Raw genomic sequence first — 18,332 nt, forward strand, 5'->3', positions numbered from 1 at the left:
CACAGGAAGGCAGTGAGCCCTACTCTGACCCAGCAGGCTGCCGGAGCGACCCCTTGCTGACCGCCCTCTCCCCTGCAGCTGCTGGATGGCCTGGGAGCCCAGCCTGGGCGCCTTCTACGGGCCAGTGGCCTTCATCACCCTGGTCACCTGCGTGTACTTCCTTGGCACCTATGTCCAGCTGCGGCGCCACCCGGAGCGCAGGTACGAGCTCAGGGAGCGGACGGAGGAGCAGCAGCGGCTGGCAGGCCCCGAGGGCGGCCCAGGGACCCCGGGGGGCACACCACCCGCCCCCAATGGCCTGGCTGCCTCGCTGCTGCAGAACGAGCACTCTTTCAAGGCCCAGCTGCGGGCTGCCGCCTTCACGCTCTTCCTGTTTGTGGCCACGTGGACCTTTGGGGCACTGGCCGTGTCACAGGGCCACTTCCTGGACATGGTTTTCAGCTGCCTGTACGGCGCCTTCTGCGTGACCCTGGGGCTCTTTGTGCTCATCCACCACTGCGCCAAGCGTGACGACGTGTGGCACTGCTGGTGGTCCTGCTGCCCCGCCCGCCAGGACCCTCACCCTGTGAAGCTCAGCACCCGCCCTGCCCTCGATGCCAACGGGGATGCGCTGGGCCACGTGGGCTGCCTTCAGGACTCGCCGTGTCCTGGCAAGGCACTGGGCTTCGGCCACCCATCCGCCAGCCACTGCAAGATGACCAACCTGCAGGCCACCCAAGGCCACGTCAGCTGCTTGTCGCCAGCCACGCCCTGCTGTGCCCAGATGCACTGCCAGCACCTCATGGAGGACGCAGCCCACGTGCACGAGGGGGACGCCTTTGAGCACGACCCTCACCCGCACACGTGCGTCCAGGGCAGAACTAAGCCACACTACTTCAGCCGGCACCGGGCAGCCACAGCCGAGCAGGAGTATGCCTACCACATCCCGTCCAGCCTGGACGGCAGCCCGCACAGCTCGCGCTCAGAAAGCCTGCCCAGCTCCCTCGAGGGCCCCGTGGGCCCGCACGCGCTGGCCTGCTGTGCCCAGGGCGACCCCTTCCCCTTGATCAGCCAGCCCGAAGGCGGCGCCCCCAGCCCCGTGCTCTACAGCTGTCCGCCGCGGCCTGGCAGGGAGGCGGCCCGCGGCCCAGCACGCCTGGAGATGCTCCGCCGGACACAGTCGCTGCCCTTCGGTAGCCCCAGCCAGAACGGGCTGCTCAAGGGCGACACGCGAGATGCCGCCCCCTTCGGCTCGGACAGCACAGGCAACATCCGCACGGGGCCCTGGAGGAATGAGACGTCAGTGTAGCAGGCGGGGCTCCGTCCCCGTCACCCCTGCGGCCGGGTCTGCCCCAGAGCAGAGCTCTCTGTCCCTGCAGTGGGCAGGGGTCGCCGCTCAATCCAGCCTTGGCAGACCCCCCACCCACCCCTGCCTGGGAAGGACGTGAGAGGGAAGGTGCTCTGGGCCATGGCTGCTCCCACGGAGCCCACGGAGCCCGTGCTCAGGCGCTCCACCTTTCAGAGTCACCTGCTTCCAGCCCACAGTGCCCCGTCCCCAGCAGCCAGGTGGAGGACACGCCCTGCGAGCCCGCGTGCACCCGTCGCCCCCCTGCTGCCTCGATGGCCCTGGACGCGGCAGGAGGCACCACCGACGTCTCCCAGTGTCTCACGTGTCCGTTCTGTTAAGGTTTGTTCTTAGAGGCAGGCAGCCTGCCTGTCGGTCCACAGCATCAGAGGACTCAGCCCGCTCCTTGGCCCAGGCCGGCTCTGTGTTCACCCCGGGCCCCTGGGCAGCTGCCTCATTCTGGGGACCCTCAGCCTTCCCCGGGGCCAGCAGGGCCTCTGAGGGGTCTGTGCCCTGGAAATGCCCACCACACGTCCTCTAACATCCACTCAACTTCTGAAGCCGGGCGCCGTTGGGACTGGGGCCTGCCCACCATGGCGTTTGGGAACAATAAAGTCCCTGCCACAGAGAGAGAGGGTCTGGCATTTCCATGAACATCTGGGCGCAAAGCCCCGACTCAGAGGACACGCGAAGTCCTGCAACAGCAGCCACATGTCCCACGGGAGGGGCCTGGGTCCCTGCAGAGGCAGAAGCCCAGACAGCCCGAGGGGGAGCGTGTGCGCCTGTGCAGCCTGGGCTCCCTCCCCCGGGTCTGTGCCTGTGCACACCCACACCCGCACCCACGTGTGTGCACTGCCACATACACGCACACACCACACGCGTGCACAGTACACCGTGGGCACACACATGCAGCATGTGTGTCACAGGCGCTGCACACAGCATACATCACACACCGCCTGTGTGCACACGTTGCTGCACAGCCAGGCACACACGTGTTTTCCAGGCCCCCCGAGCGCCAGGCTTTCCTTGCCCTATGCAGCCTCATCACCAGGCCTTGTCAGCATCTGCGTGGAGGGTACAGGGGGCTCCAGGAGGACCAGATCCTTCCCCACACCCGCAGGGGAGGCTACAGGGGGATTTGGGGGTGCGGGGGGCTACAGGGGGATTCGGGGGTGCAGGGGGCTCCAGGAGGACCAGATCCTTCCCCACACCCGCAGGGGAGGCTACAGGGGGATTTGGGGGTGCGGGGGGCTACAGAGGGATTCGGGGGTGCAGGGGGCTCCAGGAGGACCAGATCCTTCCCCACACCCACAGGGGAGGCTACAGGGGGATTTGGGGGTGTGGGGGGGCTACAGGGGGATTTGGGGGTGCGGGGGGCTCCAGGAGGACCAGATCCTTCCCCACACCCGCAGCGGTTAGCTAGCCTATGGTCCCGGGCGCGTTAGCTAGTATGTCAGCACAGGAGCCTCGATTCCCGGGATTCTTGTAACCCTAACAGTGACCTTGTAACAGACCGTGGTGTCCAGTACCTGCATCCTCACAAGACAGCCAGACAAGCTACCCATGACTGCCGCGGGGTGGCTTTCGTCTCCACCCCCCAGCCTGCTCGCCTGCCCCTGGCCCAAGTGACCAGCGCCCCAGGTCAGCACCAAGCACTCACCACAGATGCAGAGCCATAGACAAAGCTCTGTGCGTCCTTGTTGGTGCTTTGTGAGGCTGGTTCATAAATCTGCAAGCCTCTCTATCCCTCAAGGGGCAGGCCCCTCGGTGCCTGGCTCAGAGCAGGCCAGGGAGCCACGAGGCTGCCCGCAGTCCCTCCAGAAGGCATCCCCCGCCCTCCTGCCCCGCCGCCCCTGGCAGAGCAGAGAGCGGCTCATCCCTAAGGCCAAAGAGACTGGATGGGAGCCAGTAAACCCAGTGGGTGGGCGTGCGCGCGGGTGTACGTATGTGCGTGCCCGTCACAGAGGATGTGTGCAGCGCCCTTGCCCTGGCTTGGCCGCTGTCTAACTGCCCCTCAGGGGGCTCTGACAATGTCAGCCGCCCTCTCCCCAGCGTCGCAGTCCACCCCCAGCATCAACGTCCACCCCAGTGTGAAGGTCCGTCCCGAGTGTCTGCTATTGGGGAGCCAGCTGCCGGGGGCCCAGGAAGCCTTCGCCCGCAGACATGGCCAGCCCTGCCGACTGCAGGGAGCACTGGTGCTCAGTAAGAGATCCCTGCTGACCCCCCAACTTTTCCAGAAACCCCTGAGCCACCTCTGAACATTCCAGGCCCAGGAGCTCCTCGGGATCTGCTGGCGTCGGCACAGCCAGGCCTGCGGGAGGGGCGGGGCCAGGATCTGGGCTGACGGGCTCTATGAGAGAGACCATCGAGGGGAGTCTCAGACCCCAGGACCCCCAACCTGGGACAGAGTCAGCTCAGAGGACAGAGCGCCAGCTGTTGGGTCGGGGGGAGCCCAGGAGTGGCCTCGGGGGTCGGGTCATGGGGCCTGGGTTGAGGCTGCAACGGCAGCCATCAGGCTGGGCCATCGTGCTGGGCTCCAGTGGGGCAGCAGGGGCAGTTGCAGGGACCGCAGCTTCGGGAGGCCTGTCCTCTGCCAGGCCAGGTGCCCCCAGGCCCCAGGGCCCTGGGCAGGGGTACAGCCAGCGGCGGGAAGGGGGCCACAGCACCCTGGAGAGAACCCAGAGCCCCACAGCCCCACCACCAGCCCCAGGGACACTGGCAGGCCTCAGGGCTCAGGGACGCCAGCAGCCAGACACGGGCCAACTGGCCAAGACCTGCTTGAGTCCCGCCAGGCGGTGTGCATGCCCCTCCCAGGCCTCCTGGCCACACCCAGCCTGCACACCCGGTTCTTCTCTGGGCCAAGCTTTCAGCAGCAGCTTTCCCCACCAGCGATCATCAGGTATCTGGGGCCATAAAGTTGCCTGTCGGATCCACCTGCTAAGAGTGTTCTAGGGTCTACAGGCCAGGGAGGGGCGCCTGCCGGAGGCCTGGTCTGTGGCCCCAGAAGCTGGGACAGGACGCAGTGAGAGGACACAGGCGCAATGCCATGCGCTCATGCCAGCGCGGGGTGGACGGCACAGCCCGGGGGCACTGGGGAGGCCAGGGGTGCAGAAAGGCCCCATGTGGGAGGTCATGTTGCTGAGAGACAGCTTCACCACACAGCTGCTACACCGACAGCCTGGGCCAAGGTCAGCAAACGCGGCGTGGAGACCCTGCTCACACCCCCAGGAGGCCACGGTCTGCACACGTGGGCGTGGAGACCCTGCTCACACTCCCAGGAGGGCAAGGTCTGTACACGCGGGCGTGGAGACCCTGCTCACACCCCCAGAGGCCACGGTCTGCACACGCGGGCGTGGAGACCCTGCTCACACCACCAGAGGCCAAGGTCAGCACACGCGGGCGTGGAGACCCTGCTCACACCCCCAGAGGCCACGGTCTGCACACGCGGGCGTGGAGACCCTGCTCACACCACCAGAGGCCACGGTCTGCACACGTGGGCGTGGAGACCCTGCTCACACCCCCAGCGGCCACGGTCTGCACACGCGGGCGTGGAGACCCTGCTCACACCCCCAGAGGCCACAGTCTGCACACGCAGGCGTGGAGACCCTGCTCACACCGCCAGAGGCCAAGGTCAGCACACGCAGCGTGGAGACCCTGCTCACACCCCCAGAGGCCAAGGTCAGCACACATGGGCGTGGAGACCCTGCTCACACCCCCAGGAGGCCACGGTCTGCACACGCGGGTGTGGAGACCCTGCTCACACCCCCAGAGGCCACGGTCTGCACACACAGGCGTGGAGACCCTGCTCACACCCCCGGGAGGCCCGGCGCGGCCGGGACTCGGCTAGAGAGCAGTGGGCTCCGTGTGGCCTGTCTACACAGTCACCACTGGATCCTGGATGAGCACTGGGAGCCTGCAAAGGCGGGAGGGCCCTCTCGGCTGATCAGACGCTGACCTCCTCTGGGGAGCAGGCAGGAATATCAGCAGGGTTGGGGAGGCCTGGGGACCAAAGCAGCGGGCACAGGGCTTGAGGGGCCAGTGGCGCCGGGAGCCCAGAGCCCAAGGAGGGGTGGTGAGAAGGTGGGGCCAGGAGCCCAGGGCCCAGGGGGCAAGATGGGGGGGACCGAGAGGGTGGGGCCAGTGAGGAGCACAAGCCAGAAGCAGCCAGCTCCTGGGGGTCCAGGTGAGCAGATGCTCACTCAGCGCAAGATTTCAGTCAGTCAGTTCAGTCGCTCAGTCGTGTCGGACTCTCCGCGACCCCATGAATCACAGCACGCCAGGCCTCCCTGTCCATAACCACTCAGCGCAAGATTTCAGAGGCCCGCAAACTCAAGTCATCAAGACGAGTAAGGTTGTGATACAATGTTTCAAAAAAAAAAATGATGCAAAAATTCACGATAACCAGCATCAAAATCTTAAATGGAGTCAGAATCGGTGTTGCTGGTGGGCCCCAGTGTGGGCGTCGGGGAAGCCTTGCTGACACACGGCTCAGAGGACAGTCCACGCCAGCATCCACCAGGTCCTCCCCAGACAGTGACCGACGCTGCCACAGGAAGAGGGACAGAACCGCCCGGAACCGAAAGAGAGACGGCCCGAGTCAGGCGCAGCGGACGGAGCGCGGACGGACACGCAGAATCAACCTGCTTACGCAGCAAGGCCGCCGCACCCCGCGAGCTGGAGACACTCGAGCTAGAAAACAGGAAACACCGGGGGGCGAGGGGCCAGAAGTGTGCACTGCACTCCGCGGCTTACAAAGGGCAGGGGGGCGCCCTGGGGGAGCAGGGGCCACGCGGGTGTGCGGCCCCTTCCAGCCCCTCAGCTTGCGGGCCCAGCACCCGCCGCGCAGCAGACACGGGGCTCACAAACGACGGGGCCCTCCGGACGCCCCGCCCCTCCGGACGCCCCGCCCCTCCGGACGCCCCGCCCCTCATGACGCCCCGCCCCTCCGGACGGGTCAGGGGCTCCCTTTCCTCCCTGAGTCCTCCTCCACCTCCACTCAGGACCCACCGGAGGAAGCGCCCCCAGGCTTCACTCGGGACGCTTCCCACCTCCACCAGGGCCCACCCCCGTCTCCACCCGCAGACTCCACGCCCCGCCAAACCCGACACGTGGGCCAGGAGCCCTTCACGCGCCACCTGTCAAACGCCCGCATCAAGCCCAGGCAGCAGGCTCAGAGAAGTCAAGCGACTTCCAGCATCACACAGCATCTGCCACCCGCTCCCCCAGAGGCTCCAGGGCGTCAGCTCAGACAGCACGCTCGCCCGGCCCCACCTGCGGGGCCAGGGTGGTCGATCCGCCGGGGACCCTCTTGTGTTCACGCGGCAAGCCCGCGGCAGGCTCAGCCCACTGCCCACTGCCCGCTGCCCAGTGCCCACATCTGTTTCCTGCTTGGTCCGTGTCCTCAGAGCTCCAGAGCGGGTGGGGGGCTCTGGGACCCCAGTGATCTCCAGGTGGACTGAGACCCCGGAGGGGCAGGAGAGGGGCCTGGGGGCCACGTTCGCAGGAGGATGTCACGGGCGCCTCCTGGACCAGGGAAGTGGCACTGATGGATGGGTGGGGATTTCCAAGTGCGGACTTCTTCAAGGCCTCAGACAGAACTCCTGGGATGAAGCCGACAGGCAGGAAGCAGTCCTCTCGTTTCTTACAAAGGCTCCAGAAACTGAGGCAGTGAGTACAAATGCCTGGAAGGTGCACCTTCTGGAATGTTCACAAACATGTGGAGTTCTCTCCATGAGCTGCAAAACATCCTGCACAGAAAGTGTTGGCCTTGGGTTCCAGGGGAGGGTGACCCCCCCAGAGATGCATCACGAGAGGAGGGTCACGGCCAGCAGGCCGAGCGAGCCCCACCCGGGGAGGACCCAACCAGGGTTTGAGTGAACATGATGGAACTGAACCACTGGGAAAAAGGAAAAGCCAGTCCATGAGCCGGATGGTGGGAAGCACTGACCAGTGGCGGGGACCCCTGAGATGGCCCAGGAGCCCGGCCCAAGTCCCCGGCTGCGTGGGAACCTCCACAGCCACGCCCTGGGGAGACCCTGAGGAGGGAAGCTGAGAGCAGACAGGGCAGCCTCGAAAGGCAGGAACTTGGGTGGAGTTTGGAGCAAAGGGGAGACAGACCCCGGGCGATTCCTGTGCCCTGCCTCCCACCATGGCCCTGACAGCCGTTGAGTTCAGTATGTGCAGAAATAGACAAAGAGTGAAAAACATAACTGTGTATCTGAGTCTCAACATTTTTTTTTTTTTGAGAAATGTACCACATTGAAGTGAATGAAATGGAGCCTCTGCCATTTCTCAGGAAATGTGAGACATCAACACCCATCCAGGAAAGACGGCGGTGTTGACGGCGGTATTCCAGCGTCTTGCTCACGGAGACCCACAGCATAAAGTCAATTCTGCGGCTCACGTGGGGAAAATAGCCAATGAGCTCCATGTCTTGGCAACATCTTGTTTAAACTGGGTTTAACTGAGTTTATTCTATAATTTTGTTTTTAATGATCAACATTTGCTTATGATGGATCAGTGTTAGTCTAGGGGCGAAGAAAGTCTCAGCTGGGCCTGCCCGTGGAGCCTGTGGGATGAAGGGACCCCTTCCTGTTATTAACACAAAGGGGTTAGGCTTAGGCAAAGAAACAGAGAGCCTGCAGAGAATCCAGAGCATTGCGGGGTGGGGTGGAAAGATGCCCCACCCACGGGTGGCAAGCTGACTCCGCACTTGAAGGGTCCCAGTTCAGCAGCAAGAGGCCCCAGGCCACTGGCCACTGGCCAGCAGGGAAGCAGCAGAACCTGACCCTGAGGGCCAAGCCCCTGCTGTCCTCGGCAGGAGCCACTCACAGACAGCCTGCAGGTCCCGGTCATTCAACCCTCAGCCAGGGCAGCAGCCACCCAGCGCGGGGAGGGCTTGCAGGAAGGCAGGCTGGAGGCCCCCAACACCCGGGCCTGTCCCATGAACCAGCGGGAAGATCTACCTGGCCAGCCGGTGGGAACACCATCTCTGTCTAGCAGTGGCACAGTCAGGACCCTCACCAGCCCCCAGCCTGGGGGCACAGATGTCCCTGGGGCCGGGCCCTGCAGCAGGTGGTCACACAGGGGGAAGGCTGCTTTCTGCAGCAGTGCCAGCAGAAACACAGACGCGCGGCCCGCTCAGCGGTCAAGAAAGGCCTTGTCATTAGATAAAAGTCCTCCCAAAAAGCTTGACTATGTGTGGTGATCATTTTGCAACATTCAAATATAAAATAACCATGCTACACACCCGAAAGTCACATGATGTTATAGGTAATTACCTCAATTAAAAACATTTAAACCTTGTCTTGCTAAAACGTTGTTGAGAGAAAAGTTATAGCTTTAAATAAATTACAGAAGAGGAAAAAGCTGGACTTCTGGTGGCCCAGTGGTGAAGAATCCTCCTACCCGTGCAGGGAGACACAGGTTTGCTCCCTGGTCTGGGAAGCTTGCACACGCCCCAGGGAAGCTAAGCCCGGGCACCACAGCTACTGAGCCTGTGCTCTAGAGCCTGGAGCCTCAACGCCTGAAGCCCGTGCGCCCTAGAGCCGGTGCTCTGAAGGAAGAGAAGCCCCCACAGGGGGAACGCCCGGCACAACCAGAGAGCAGCCCCACTGACCGCAGTAGAGGAAGCCCAGGCGGCAACAAAGACCCAAACAGCCAAAATAACAGCAAATAAAACTTTCCCCCAAGTGAGTTAAATGCAGTAATGAAGGTAAGAGATGTTGATTAAATATATATAGACTTAGTATGATCAGCACTGCCTGGCAAATCTGATCAAGACAAAATAAAGCAACAAATGCCAGGAATTGAGGGAGGCGTTGTGACAGACCCCAGAGATGCTAAAAAGATAAAGAGGAGGTGACATCGGCAACATAACGCCAGGAAGTCTGAAGCGCCCGATGGAAGGACGACTCCCCAGGAAAGCACCACCTAACAAGACTGACCTGTGAAAACAGAAACAGCTTTAAGACTTGTACAACCATTATCAAAGAAATGCAAAAAAGCAAAATGGCTGTCTGAGGAGGCCTTACAAACAGCTGTGAAAAGAAGAGAAGCGAAAAGCAAAGGAGAAAAGGAAAGATATAAGCATCTGAATGCAGAGTTCCAAAGAATAGCAAGGAGAGATCAGAAAGACTTCCTCAGTGATCAGTGCAAAGAAATAGAGGAAAACAACAGAATGGGAAAGACTAGAGATCTCTTCAAGAAAATCAGAGATTCCAAGGGAACATTTCATGCAAAGATGGGCTCGATAAAGGACAGAAATGGTATGGACCTAACAGAAGCAGAAGATATTAAGAAGAGGTGGCAAAAATACACAGAAGAACTGTACAAAAAAGATCTTCATGACGAAGATAATCACGATGGTGTGATCACTCACCTAGAGCCAGACATCCTAGAAGGCGAAGTCAAGTGGGCCTTAGGAAGCATCACTACTAACAAAGCTAGTGGAGGTGAAGGAATTCCAGTTGAGCTATTTCAAATCCTGAAAGATGATGCTGTGAAAGTGCTGCACTCAACATGCCAGCAAACTTGGGAAACTCAGCAGTGGCCACAGGACTGGAAAAGGTCAGTCTTCATTCCAATCCCAAAGAAAGGCAATGCCAAAGAATGCTCAAACTACCGCACAGTTGCACTCATCTCACACGCTAGTAAAGTCGTGCTCAAAATTCTCCAAGCCAGGCTTCAGCAATACGTGAACCGTGAACTTTCAGATGTACAAGCAGGTTTTAGAAAAGGCAGAGGCACCAGAGACCAAATTGCCAATATCCGCTGGATCATCGAAAAAGCAAGAGAGTTCCAGAAAAACATCTATTTCTGCTTTATTGACTATGCCAAAGCATTTGACTGTGTGGCTCACAATAAACTGTGGAAAATTCTGAAAGAGATGGGAATACCAGAACACCTGACCTGCCTCTTGAGAAATCTGTATGCAGGTCAGGAAGCAACAGTTAGAACTGGACATGGAACAACAGACTGGTTCCAAATAGAAAAAGGAGTACGTCAAGGCTGTATATTGTCACCCTGCTTATTTAACTTATATGCAGAGTACATCATGAGAAACGCTGGGTTGGATGAAGCACAATCTGGAATCAAGATTGCCAGGAGAAATATCAAGAACCTCAGATATGCAGACACCACCCTTTTAGCAGAAAGAGAAGAAGAACTAAAGATCTTCTTGATGAAAGTGAAAGAGGAAAATGAAAAAGTTGGCTTAAAACTCAACATTCAGAAAACTAAGATCGTAACATCTGATCCCATCAATTCATGGCAAATAGATGGGGAAACAGTGGCTGACTTTATTTTTTGGGAAGCTCCAAAATCACTGCAGAAGTGACTGTGGCCATGAAATTAAAAGACGCTTACTCCTTGGAAGAAAATTATGACCAATCTTGATAGTATATTCAAAAGCAGAGACACTTTGCCAACAAAGGTCCATCTAGTCGGGGCTATGGTTTTTCCTAGTAGTCATGTATGGATGTGAGAGTTGGACTATAAAGAAAGTTGAGTGCCGAAGAATTGATGCTTTTGAACTGTGGTTTTGGAGAAGACCCTTGAGAGTCCCATGAACTGCAAGGAGATCCAACCAGTCCATCCTAAAGGAGATCAGTCCTAAGTGTTCATTAGAAGGACTGATGTTGAAGCTGAAACTCCAATACTTTGGCCACCTGATGTGAAGAACTAACTCATTAGAAAAGACCCTGATGCTGGGAAAGGTTGAGGGCAGGAGGAGAAGGGGACAACAGAGGATGAGATGGTTGGATGGCATCACCGATTCACAGTGGACACGAGTTTGAGTGAACTCCAGGAGTTGGTGATGGACAGGGATCTGGCGTGCTGCAGTCCATGGGGTTGCAAAGAGTCGGACACGACTGAGAGACTGAACTGAACTGAACCATTGAAGAACTGAATCTATCATTTAAAACTTTCCCGTTAAAGAAAAGTCTCAGGTCCAGATAGTCGGATGGCTTCACAGAGAATTCCACTAAACATTTAAGGAAGAAATCGTGTGAATTTTACAGAAACCTTCCAGAAAATAGAAAAAGGAGAAGCACATCCCAATTGTTTTGTGAGGTGAGCATAACCTTGATGTGAGGGCATCATGGGAAAAACAGATCAATGGCGAGTGAGAATAAATGCAAAAATCCCCACAAAAATATCGGCCACGGGGATGAAGGACGTCTGCAAGAGGACGTCTGCAAGACAGGATGTGTCAGGGTGGGGGGCTGCTCCCGGGGCACAGAACTAGCCTGACTGAGACACGAACACTTAACGGGATGAAGGAGGCCAAACCGTCACCTTCACAGACGCAGAAAACACAGTCGGTAAGACTCAACATCCGTTTTCGATTTTAAGAGGTTTGGCAGGGACTTGCCTGGTGGTCTAGTGGTTAGGGATCCAGCTCTAATGCAGGGGACGTGGGTTCAGTCCCTGGTGAGGGAACTAAGATCCCACCTGCTGCCGGGCAACTAAGCCCCCATGCTGCAACAAGAAGCCCACCCACTGCAGTGAAGATTCAACCCAGCCGAAAAATGTTTTTCTTTAAAAAATAATAATAAGTGTGCCTGTTGAGTCGCTTCAGTCATGTCTGACTCTTTGCGACCCCATGGACTGTAGCCCACCAGGCTCCTCTGTCTGTGGGATGCTCAAGGCAAGAACACTGGGGTGGGTCGCCACGCCCTCCTCCAGGGTCTCCCAGCCCAGGAATCAGACCCGCATCTCTCACATCTTCTGCATTGGCAGGAGGGTTCTTTATCACCAGGGCCACCTCAGAAGCCCCCTTTAAACAAACAAACAAAACAGAGCCTTTGCCAAATTAGCCATAAAAGTGAACTTCATTAACCTGTAAAAATCTACAGCAAAACTATGCTTGACCGTGATGAAGTGAAGCCCAACTGCTCACCTTGGGAACTCAGCCCAGAAGACCGTCTTGCCAAGCCTGCTCAGTGCTCAGTGGTCCTGCGGTCCCAGGGTGGAAGGCATGGTGATGATAGAAACCGAGAAGCTGAGCTGACTCCCAGGGGCGTGATCGCCACAGGAAGCCCAGGTCGGTCCCGACCAGAACGACTCAGTAGGGCTGGCACACTGCTGGACACAAGGTCACGGGCAAGAGCCAACCTGACCCCGGTGGGCCAGCGCTTCACAGGAAACAACAGTTTTACAAAGACAGCAATTTACAACGGTACCAGAATACATCCAACAGTCATGAGAAATCCAGTAGAGAAAACGCAAGTCCTCCCAATGAAAACTACGAAATAGAAATGAGAGACGGGAAGGGGGCCTGATTCCACAGGGAGGTGCCCATGGTGGGCGCTGGGACACCTGCTGCCCCTCCGTCCTGGGGACGTGCAGACTGCAGCCAGACCCCAACAGGACGGCTCTGCTGGGAGCCACTCTCACGGGCCAGACATTGAGACGCTCAGGAGGAAAAGGAGGGGTGGGGGCAGAGTCAGAGCAGGGGGACTTCCCACGGGCGCTTCTGCCAGGCTGACCACAGACCGCTGGACACACTCACACTCGCACACGCTCAGAGTCTTTCCCGCAGACGGAGGCTGGGCACATGCGTGGACTCAAGCGCCAGCGTCATCGCTGACCCGGCCAAAACGGGTGCACATTGGTTGCACAGTTCGAGCAGCATGTGTCCCAGCCGACACCCCAGACCTAGGACGGCCCAGACGTCCGCCAGCGGTGGTTTCGTGTATTTAACACAACTCGGTAACGAGATTCCTGCTCCCAGAATAACTCTGAGGGAGAGAATCCAGACAAAAAAAGAAAATGCGCACAGTGTGATTCCACTTATACAGATTACCAAAAAAGAAAAAAATGAGCAAAACTAAATTATGTGTTTAACAACATACGCTTAGTGGTGAAATTCTATGGAAAAAAGAGCAGGAAGCTCCTCTGCAAGGCGGGACGGCGGCTGCCATGGGCTCTCAGGGGTGGACGGGGGTGAGGGCGTCGCTGCTGTTCCTCCTGATACCTCGGGGGGGACCTCAGTCCGTGGACAGTTGACCGTAGTTTTCCTGCAGCCCCTTCTCTAGCGCCCCCAGGACCTGCCCTCCGCGGGCAGTGGCTCCCTCTCACACGGAACCTGCTCCCCCACAGCATGCTGGCGGCTTCATCTGTGTCCCAGCAGAAGGCAGCTCACTGCCAACACCTGGTGCAGAGCAGGTGTCCACGCCGGAACCAAGGGGCTCCGAGGCGGCCCAAAACACTCCAGCCCAGCTGTGAGCTCTGGGGCCAAGACTTCCCCTGGGTGTTCATGGGGGCAGCAAAGACCCACAGCGGGAGGGGAAGGGGACATCTACGGTCAGAGTTAAAGGGACAGCTGATTTAGCGTCAGAATCGTACAGCTTTGGGGAGGAAAGAGTGTGTCAGAGACACAGTTTTCTGACCAGGGTTCCCCATCACTCTGCCCACCTCCAGCAGGCACCCTGCTGGCTCCATCCATAAAGGGACCCCAGGCTCCCGCAAGCTCCCCAGCTGTGAGAAATTGCATCTGGGGTCTTCGAATGCTCCCAATCAGGAATGTTGCAGCTCGGCTCAGCTAGACGGGGGACCATTGTGGACAGAGACCTCACCCTGTCCCCCAGCACCGGCCTGTGGCCTCTGGGAAGGGCAAGGCGCTCGGCTGCAGGCGTGGGCAGCATGTGCCCTGAGATGCGAGCCCTCGAGCCTGGCCGCGCCATCTCCTGGGAAGCGTAACTCAGATGCATGTCTGTGTGACTGCAAGGGCATTCACCATCCGTGAGTGAAAGGAAGTGGTTTGGGTCTCTGCGGGGTCCGCCACACTGGTCACATCAACAGAGTCCACGTGCGGGGAACCAGAGCTGGAAGGAGCCGGGCACAGGTCCCCACAGACAGAACCTGCAGGACGGGCTTCCCCCCAGGGGGCAGGGGTGCGCAGACCTCTGAGGAGAGTGCCATGGGGCTGGGGTCCTGGGGGAGCTGGAATCAGGACCAGCCCTGCCCCAGGGAAGAGCAGTGGAGGGGGCCTCCTCCTGCTCGCCAGGTCCTCACCCGCCAAACGGAGGCCAGCGGCGCAGGGACAAAGTGACAGGCATGCAGTGATGGCCACCGAGTGACAGCCCAGCCCCGGCGCCCGGGCAGGAGCCGGTCGGCCGCCGAGGTCCTCGTGTGCGTGTCTCCATCTCGGGAATAACACCATAAAATGAGTCTTATGGTCACTGAAAACAAAAATGTTTAAAATTTTTATCTAATAAGTATTCAATTTATCAAAACTTACATGCATTTTGTTGAGAAGTATTATGGAAAACCTACGGAAATTTTCAAGCATAAAAATACACCACAGTAGGATAAAATTCTGGCCAGAGTTAGACGACTGTAATGAGTTTGAGCAAAGTGTTATGACGGGAATGCCTGACTATTGAAGAAAAACGTGTTTATGAGGTTTTTTACATTTTTTTTTTCTAACTGATTGATAGTGGGTATCAAAACCATTTTGGTTTTTAGCTCCTTGGGTACATTTACATGAATGACTAACAGCTTTATTGCAAAATGTCAATATTTATACAACAGAAATTACATTCTTTGCAATGATTTACATTTATTTTTTGAAAGCCACGGATGTCAATTTCAAATGTACAAGCGGTGTGACAGCTCTTCAAGATTCTTTCTGGGAAAACAGGAGCCAAGGCTTTGAAAACCCACCCTCAGTGCCCCCTTCTACCCCTACCCTGCACTCAGAGGAACCGCGCACGGAAGCCAGGAGAGACAGGCTCTGAAGAACAGGCGGGGTCCACACGTGACGAAGGCCAAGCCTCGCGCGGAGCTTAGCCCCCCGGTCACTGAGCTGGAGGGAGCCGGGGGAGGCCCGAGGCTGGGCACCCGGGGAGGGCGCTCAGTCCAGGGCCTGCTTGGAGGCCAACGGAGGGTCTTGGAGGAGATGAGGGTGCAGCAGAGCGAGTCGGGGGGTCAGAGGGATGAGGAGGTAGGGCCCTCCAGGTCGTGGCCTTGGCCATGGAGCTAGGAAGCCTCTGCAGGATTCTGGTGACACCAAGGGCCCCCAGGAAGTGGGCTGCTCACCAAGCGAGTGCTGGAGACGCCTCAGTCAGGGTGAGGGGTCCCTTCCTGCAGTCTGCTCGAGAGGGCTCGGGCCTGTCTGGGGCTGACCTTAACTCTGCGTGGGCCCAGCTCTGCCTGGAGATCCATGTCCCACCTGTGCCGTCCCATCGGCTCTGGGGAGGCCGAGAGGCCCAATCTGGAAGCCCTCTCTCTCAAGAGCAACGTCGCGGTCACGTAACCACACTGACAAGCACCCACCACACCAGGACACAGGGGCCACACCCTTCCTGGGAGCAAAGCCTGCCGTAAGCATGGGCAAGTGTGCAAACGCACAGTGAGACTCACAGAACACCCAGCATAAGTGTCTGGTCACTCCATTGAACAACGAAGACCAGTGACCACAACTCTCCAGGAGAAGAAGAAAGGCCAGTGCGGCCCCTGCCAGGAGCGTCTGGCCCAGATCCCCAGTCCCCGGTCCCCTCCCCACTGGGCCAGGGCCTGGTCCCTGCCTGACCAAGGAGATGGGTGATGCCCGCTGAGCACCTGTCGGCTGCAACAGCCAGAGCCGACTCAGCCAGCATCTACAGCCTGCGTGCTCTGTATTTTAACCAGATTGGGTGCCCCTCTTCCCAAAGCAGACAACGCCATTAGACCCAGAAGCACCCACAGTGAGACGGCTCCTTCAGTTAGGGGGTGGTCTTTGCCCCCAGACCCTGGGCCTGGCAGCCCGGAGACCCGAGAACCAGGTGACAGAGTCGGCACACAGCCCAAGGCTCCCAGAGGGCACGGAGGCCAGCTGGCGGGCCAGGGTGTCAAGGCCACACGCCGGCTTCAGCAGCCCTTCGACACCAGCCCTGGACAGGGAGGCGGCAGCCCCCAACCACGCAGTACAGCTCTGCAGACACAGGGTCCACGCCAGGCCGCAGCTGGAGCCCTGGAGCAGGGCTCCTCCTTCTGAGACGCCGGGCAGTGCCCGCCCACAGCCCAGACATGCCGGCAGCTGCTCTCAGCGCCCAGACAGCCGGAGCCCTTTCTGCTTCAGGTGCCTGGGGTGCGCTGCATAAGGTGAGGCTGCCCGGAGCCCCGGCCACCAGCCTGAGGCCTCACTGTCCCCGGCTTCTCCCCTGACCTGAGTGCCCCGCTGGGATCACATCGCAGGCCCCGAGGCCCCGAGCCCTGAGCCAGGATGGAATCCGTCCCCCGCATCCTGGGACTCTGCAGGGCTCACCACAAGTCTGCTTCTTCACACAGCAGTGTTTACAGAGCGACCGCTGTGCGCCCCGCCAGGCTGTGAGGGTGTGGCTGGCCTGGCCACAGTGCCCACTCTCCTGTGGGAGCTCTGGCCCACTGCTCCACCTGGGGGGGGAACCAGCCATGCCCATACAGGTTGGTGAGACCACCATGCCCCCTCCTGTGGAAAAGGGGGGTGCTGTGCTGTCTGGATCTCTGCTGGGGGGGTCGGTGGTGGGGGCCTGGATCTTCACACCCCAGGGAGAGAAGCGCCCTGGATTTTTGCAGGGCTGGGGTCAGAATGTCCTGCTCTTTGCCCAGCCACAGATCCCAGCTTGGGGCAAGGCTGGCCCTGGTGCGGAGGAAACTGGCCCACAGAACCTAAGGGGGCGGTGAAGGGTCAGCCCGGAAGCCGCCAAATTGAGGGAGGGGTTGTCTGTTCCGTTTTCCTTTCCACAGCCGGCTGGCAACGTTGGGATGGGGCTCCAAGTGTTTGTTCTGAGTGTCACCCATCGGGCTAACTGAAGAAGCCCGCCGGCCAGAGCGCAGCTGCTCACGCGGGTGCCCTCCCGGTCTCCTCCCGACCCGCGCTCCTGCCGTCCCCCCGGCGCCCCTCTCCCCGGGCTCCCCCCACCCACCCCGGGAGCCTCTGCAGCCGCCAACCCCCGCCCCCCGGGGACTGCGGCAGCCCCGCCCTCGGCCGGTGGGGGCGGGAGCGGGGTACCCGCGGAAGGTGGGGTACCCGCTTGCCAGCCTCCTCGGGGTGGACCACGGCCCCCGCTCCGTGTGCCCAGGTGGGCGCAGACCCCGCGGCAGCCTGCGACGCACCGCTCAGGAACACCCGCCCCGCCGCCGCACGGCGCCCGCCGCGCACAGACCTCCAGCGCCCCCAGCACAGCCCCCGGAAACGGCTAACATCCCGAGGGACAAAATCCCCCGAAGGCCCCAGAGGCGGCCCTCCGAGTGCCCTGGTCCGGCGCCCAGGCGTCCCCACCCCCGCCCTGCTCGGGAGTCACTGCGGCAGCGCGCGGGCGGGGCGCGGGGGCGGCGGGGCGGGGGCGCGGGCGCGTTGCCATGGCGGCCCGGCGCGCGTAGCCGGCCGGGAGCGCGGAGCCGGCCCGGAGCGCAGGGCCAGCCCCGGAGCGCAGAACCGGCCCGGCGCGCGGAGCCAGGCCCGGAGCGCGGAACCGGCCCGGAGCGCGGAACCGGCCAAGAGCGCGGAGCCAGGCCCGGAGCGCGGAGCCGGCCCGGAGCGCGGAACCGGCCCGGCGCGCGGAACCGGCCCGGCGCCCGGAGCCAGGCCCGGAGCGCGGAGCCGGCCCGGAGCGCGGAGCCGGCCAGGAGCGCGGAGCCAGGCCCGGAGCTCGGAGCCGGCCCGGAGCGCGGAGCCGGCCCGGAGCGCGGAACCGGCCAGGCGCGCGGAGCCAGCCCCGGAGCGCAGAACCAGCCCGGCGCGCGGAGCCAGCCGGCGGCCGGGGAGCCGGGGCCGCGGGCGGCGAGGCCAGGGTAGGAGGGGCGCCGGCCGTGCGGACCTCGGGCGGCGAGGACGCGGCGGCTCCGGGGGCGGCGCGCCCAAGGATGCAGACCATGGACCGGGCCGCGGCGGCTTTTTATGAGGAGGACAGCAAGGACCTGGACTTCTACGACTTCGAACCGCTCCCCACTCTGCCAGAAGACGAGGTGAGTCCCCGCCCCACGGCGGGACTCCCACCACCCCCACCGAGGGGTTCGCGGAGAGACCCCCAAGCCCCCG

At 60.4% G+C, this 18,332-nt stretch overlaps 2 protein-coding genes across 4 annotated transcripts in view; both read left to right on the forward strand.

Annotated features, from left to right (window-relative positions):
• The window catches only part of ADGRA1 (adhesion G protein-coupled receptor A1), a 28,384-nt gene extending 26,430 nt beyond the window's left edge, over window positions 1–1,954 (forward strand). The window contains exon 12 of the mRNA XM_088842021.1: window positions 79–1,954. Coding sequence (XP_088698147.1) covers window positions 79–1,288 — 1,210 coding nt within the window. The 3' untranslated portion in view covers window positions 1,289–1,954. The remainder of the gene's footprint in view (window positions 1–78) is intronic.
• A 16,152-nt stretch (window positions 1,955–18,106) lies between these two features.
• The window catches only part of KNDC1 (kinase non-catalytic C-lobe domain containing 1), a 53,632-nt gene continuing 53,406 nt past the window's right edge, over window positions 18,107–18,332 (forward strand). For all 3 annotated transcript variants that reach the window (XM_088842444.1, XM_088842445.1, XM_088842446.1), the window contains exon 1: window positions 18,107–18,259. In XM_088842444.1, the coding sequence (XP_088698570.1) occupies window positions 18,158–18,259 (102 nt within the window). In that variant the 5' untranslated portion in view covers window positions 18,107–18,157. The remainder of the gene's footprint in view (window positions 18,260–18,332) is intronic.

The sequence above is a fragment of the Moschus berezovskii genome, chromosome 12 (genome assembly GCF_049115385.1).
Source record: "Moschus berezovskii isolate FMDL1 chromosome 12, NW_MosBer_1.0, whole genome shotgun sequence".
Taxonomy (NCBI): Eukaryota; Metazoa; Chordata; class Mammalia; order Artiodactyla; family Moschidae; genus Moschus; species Moschus berezovskii.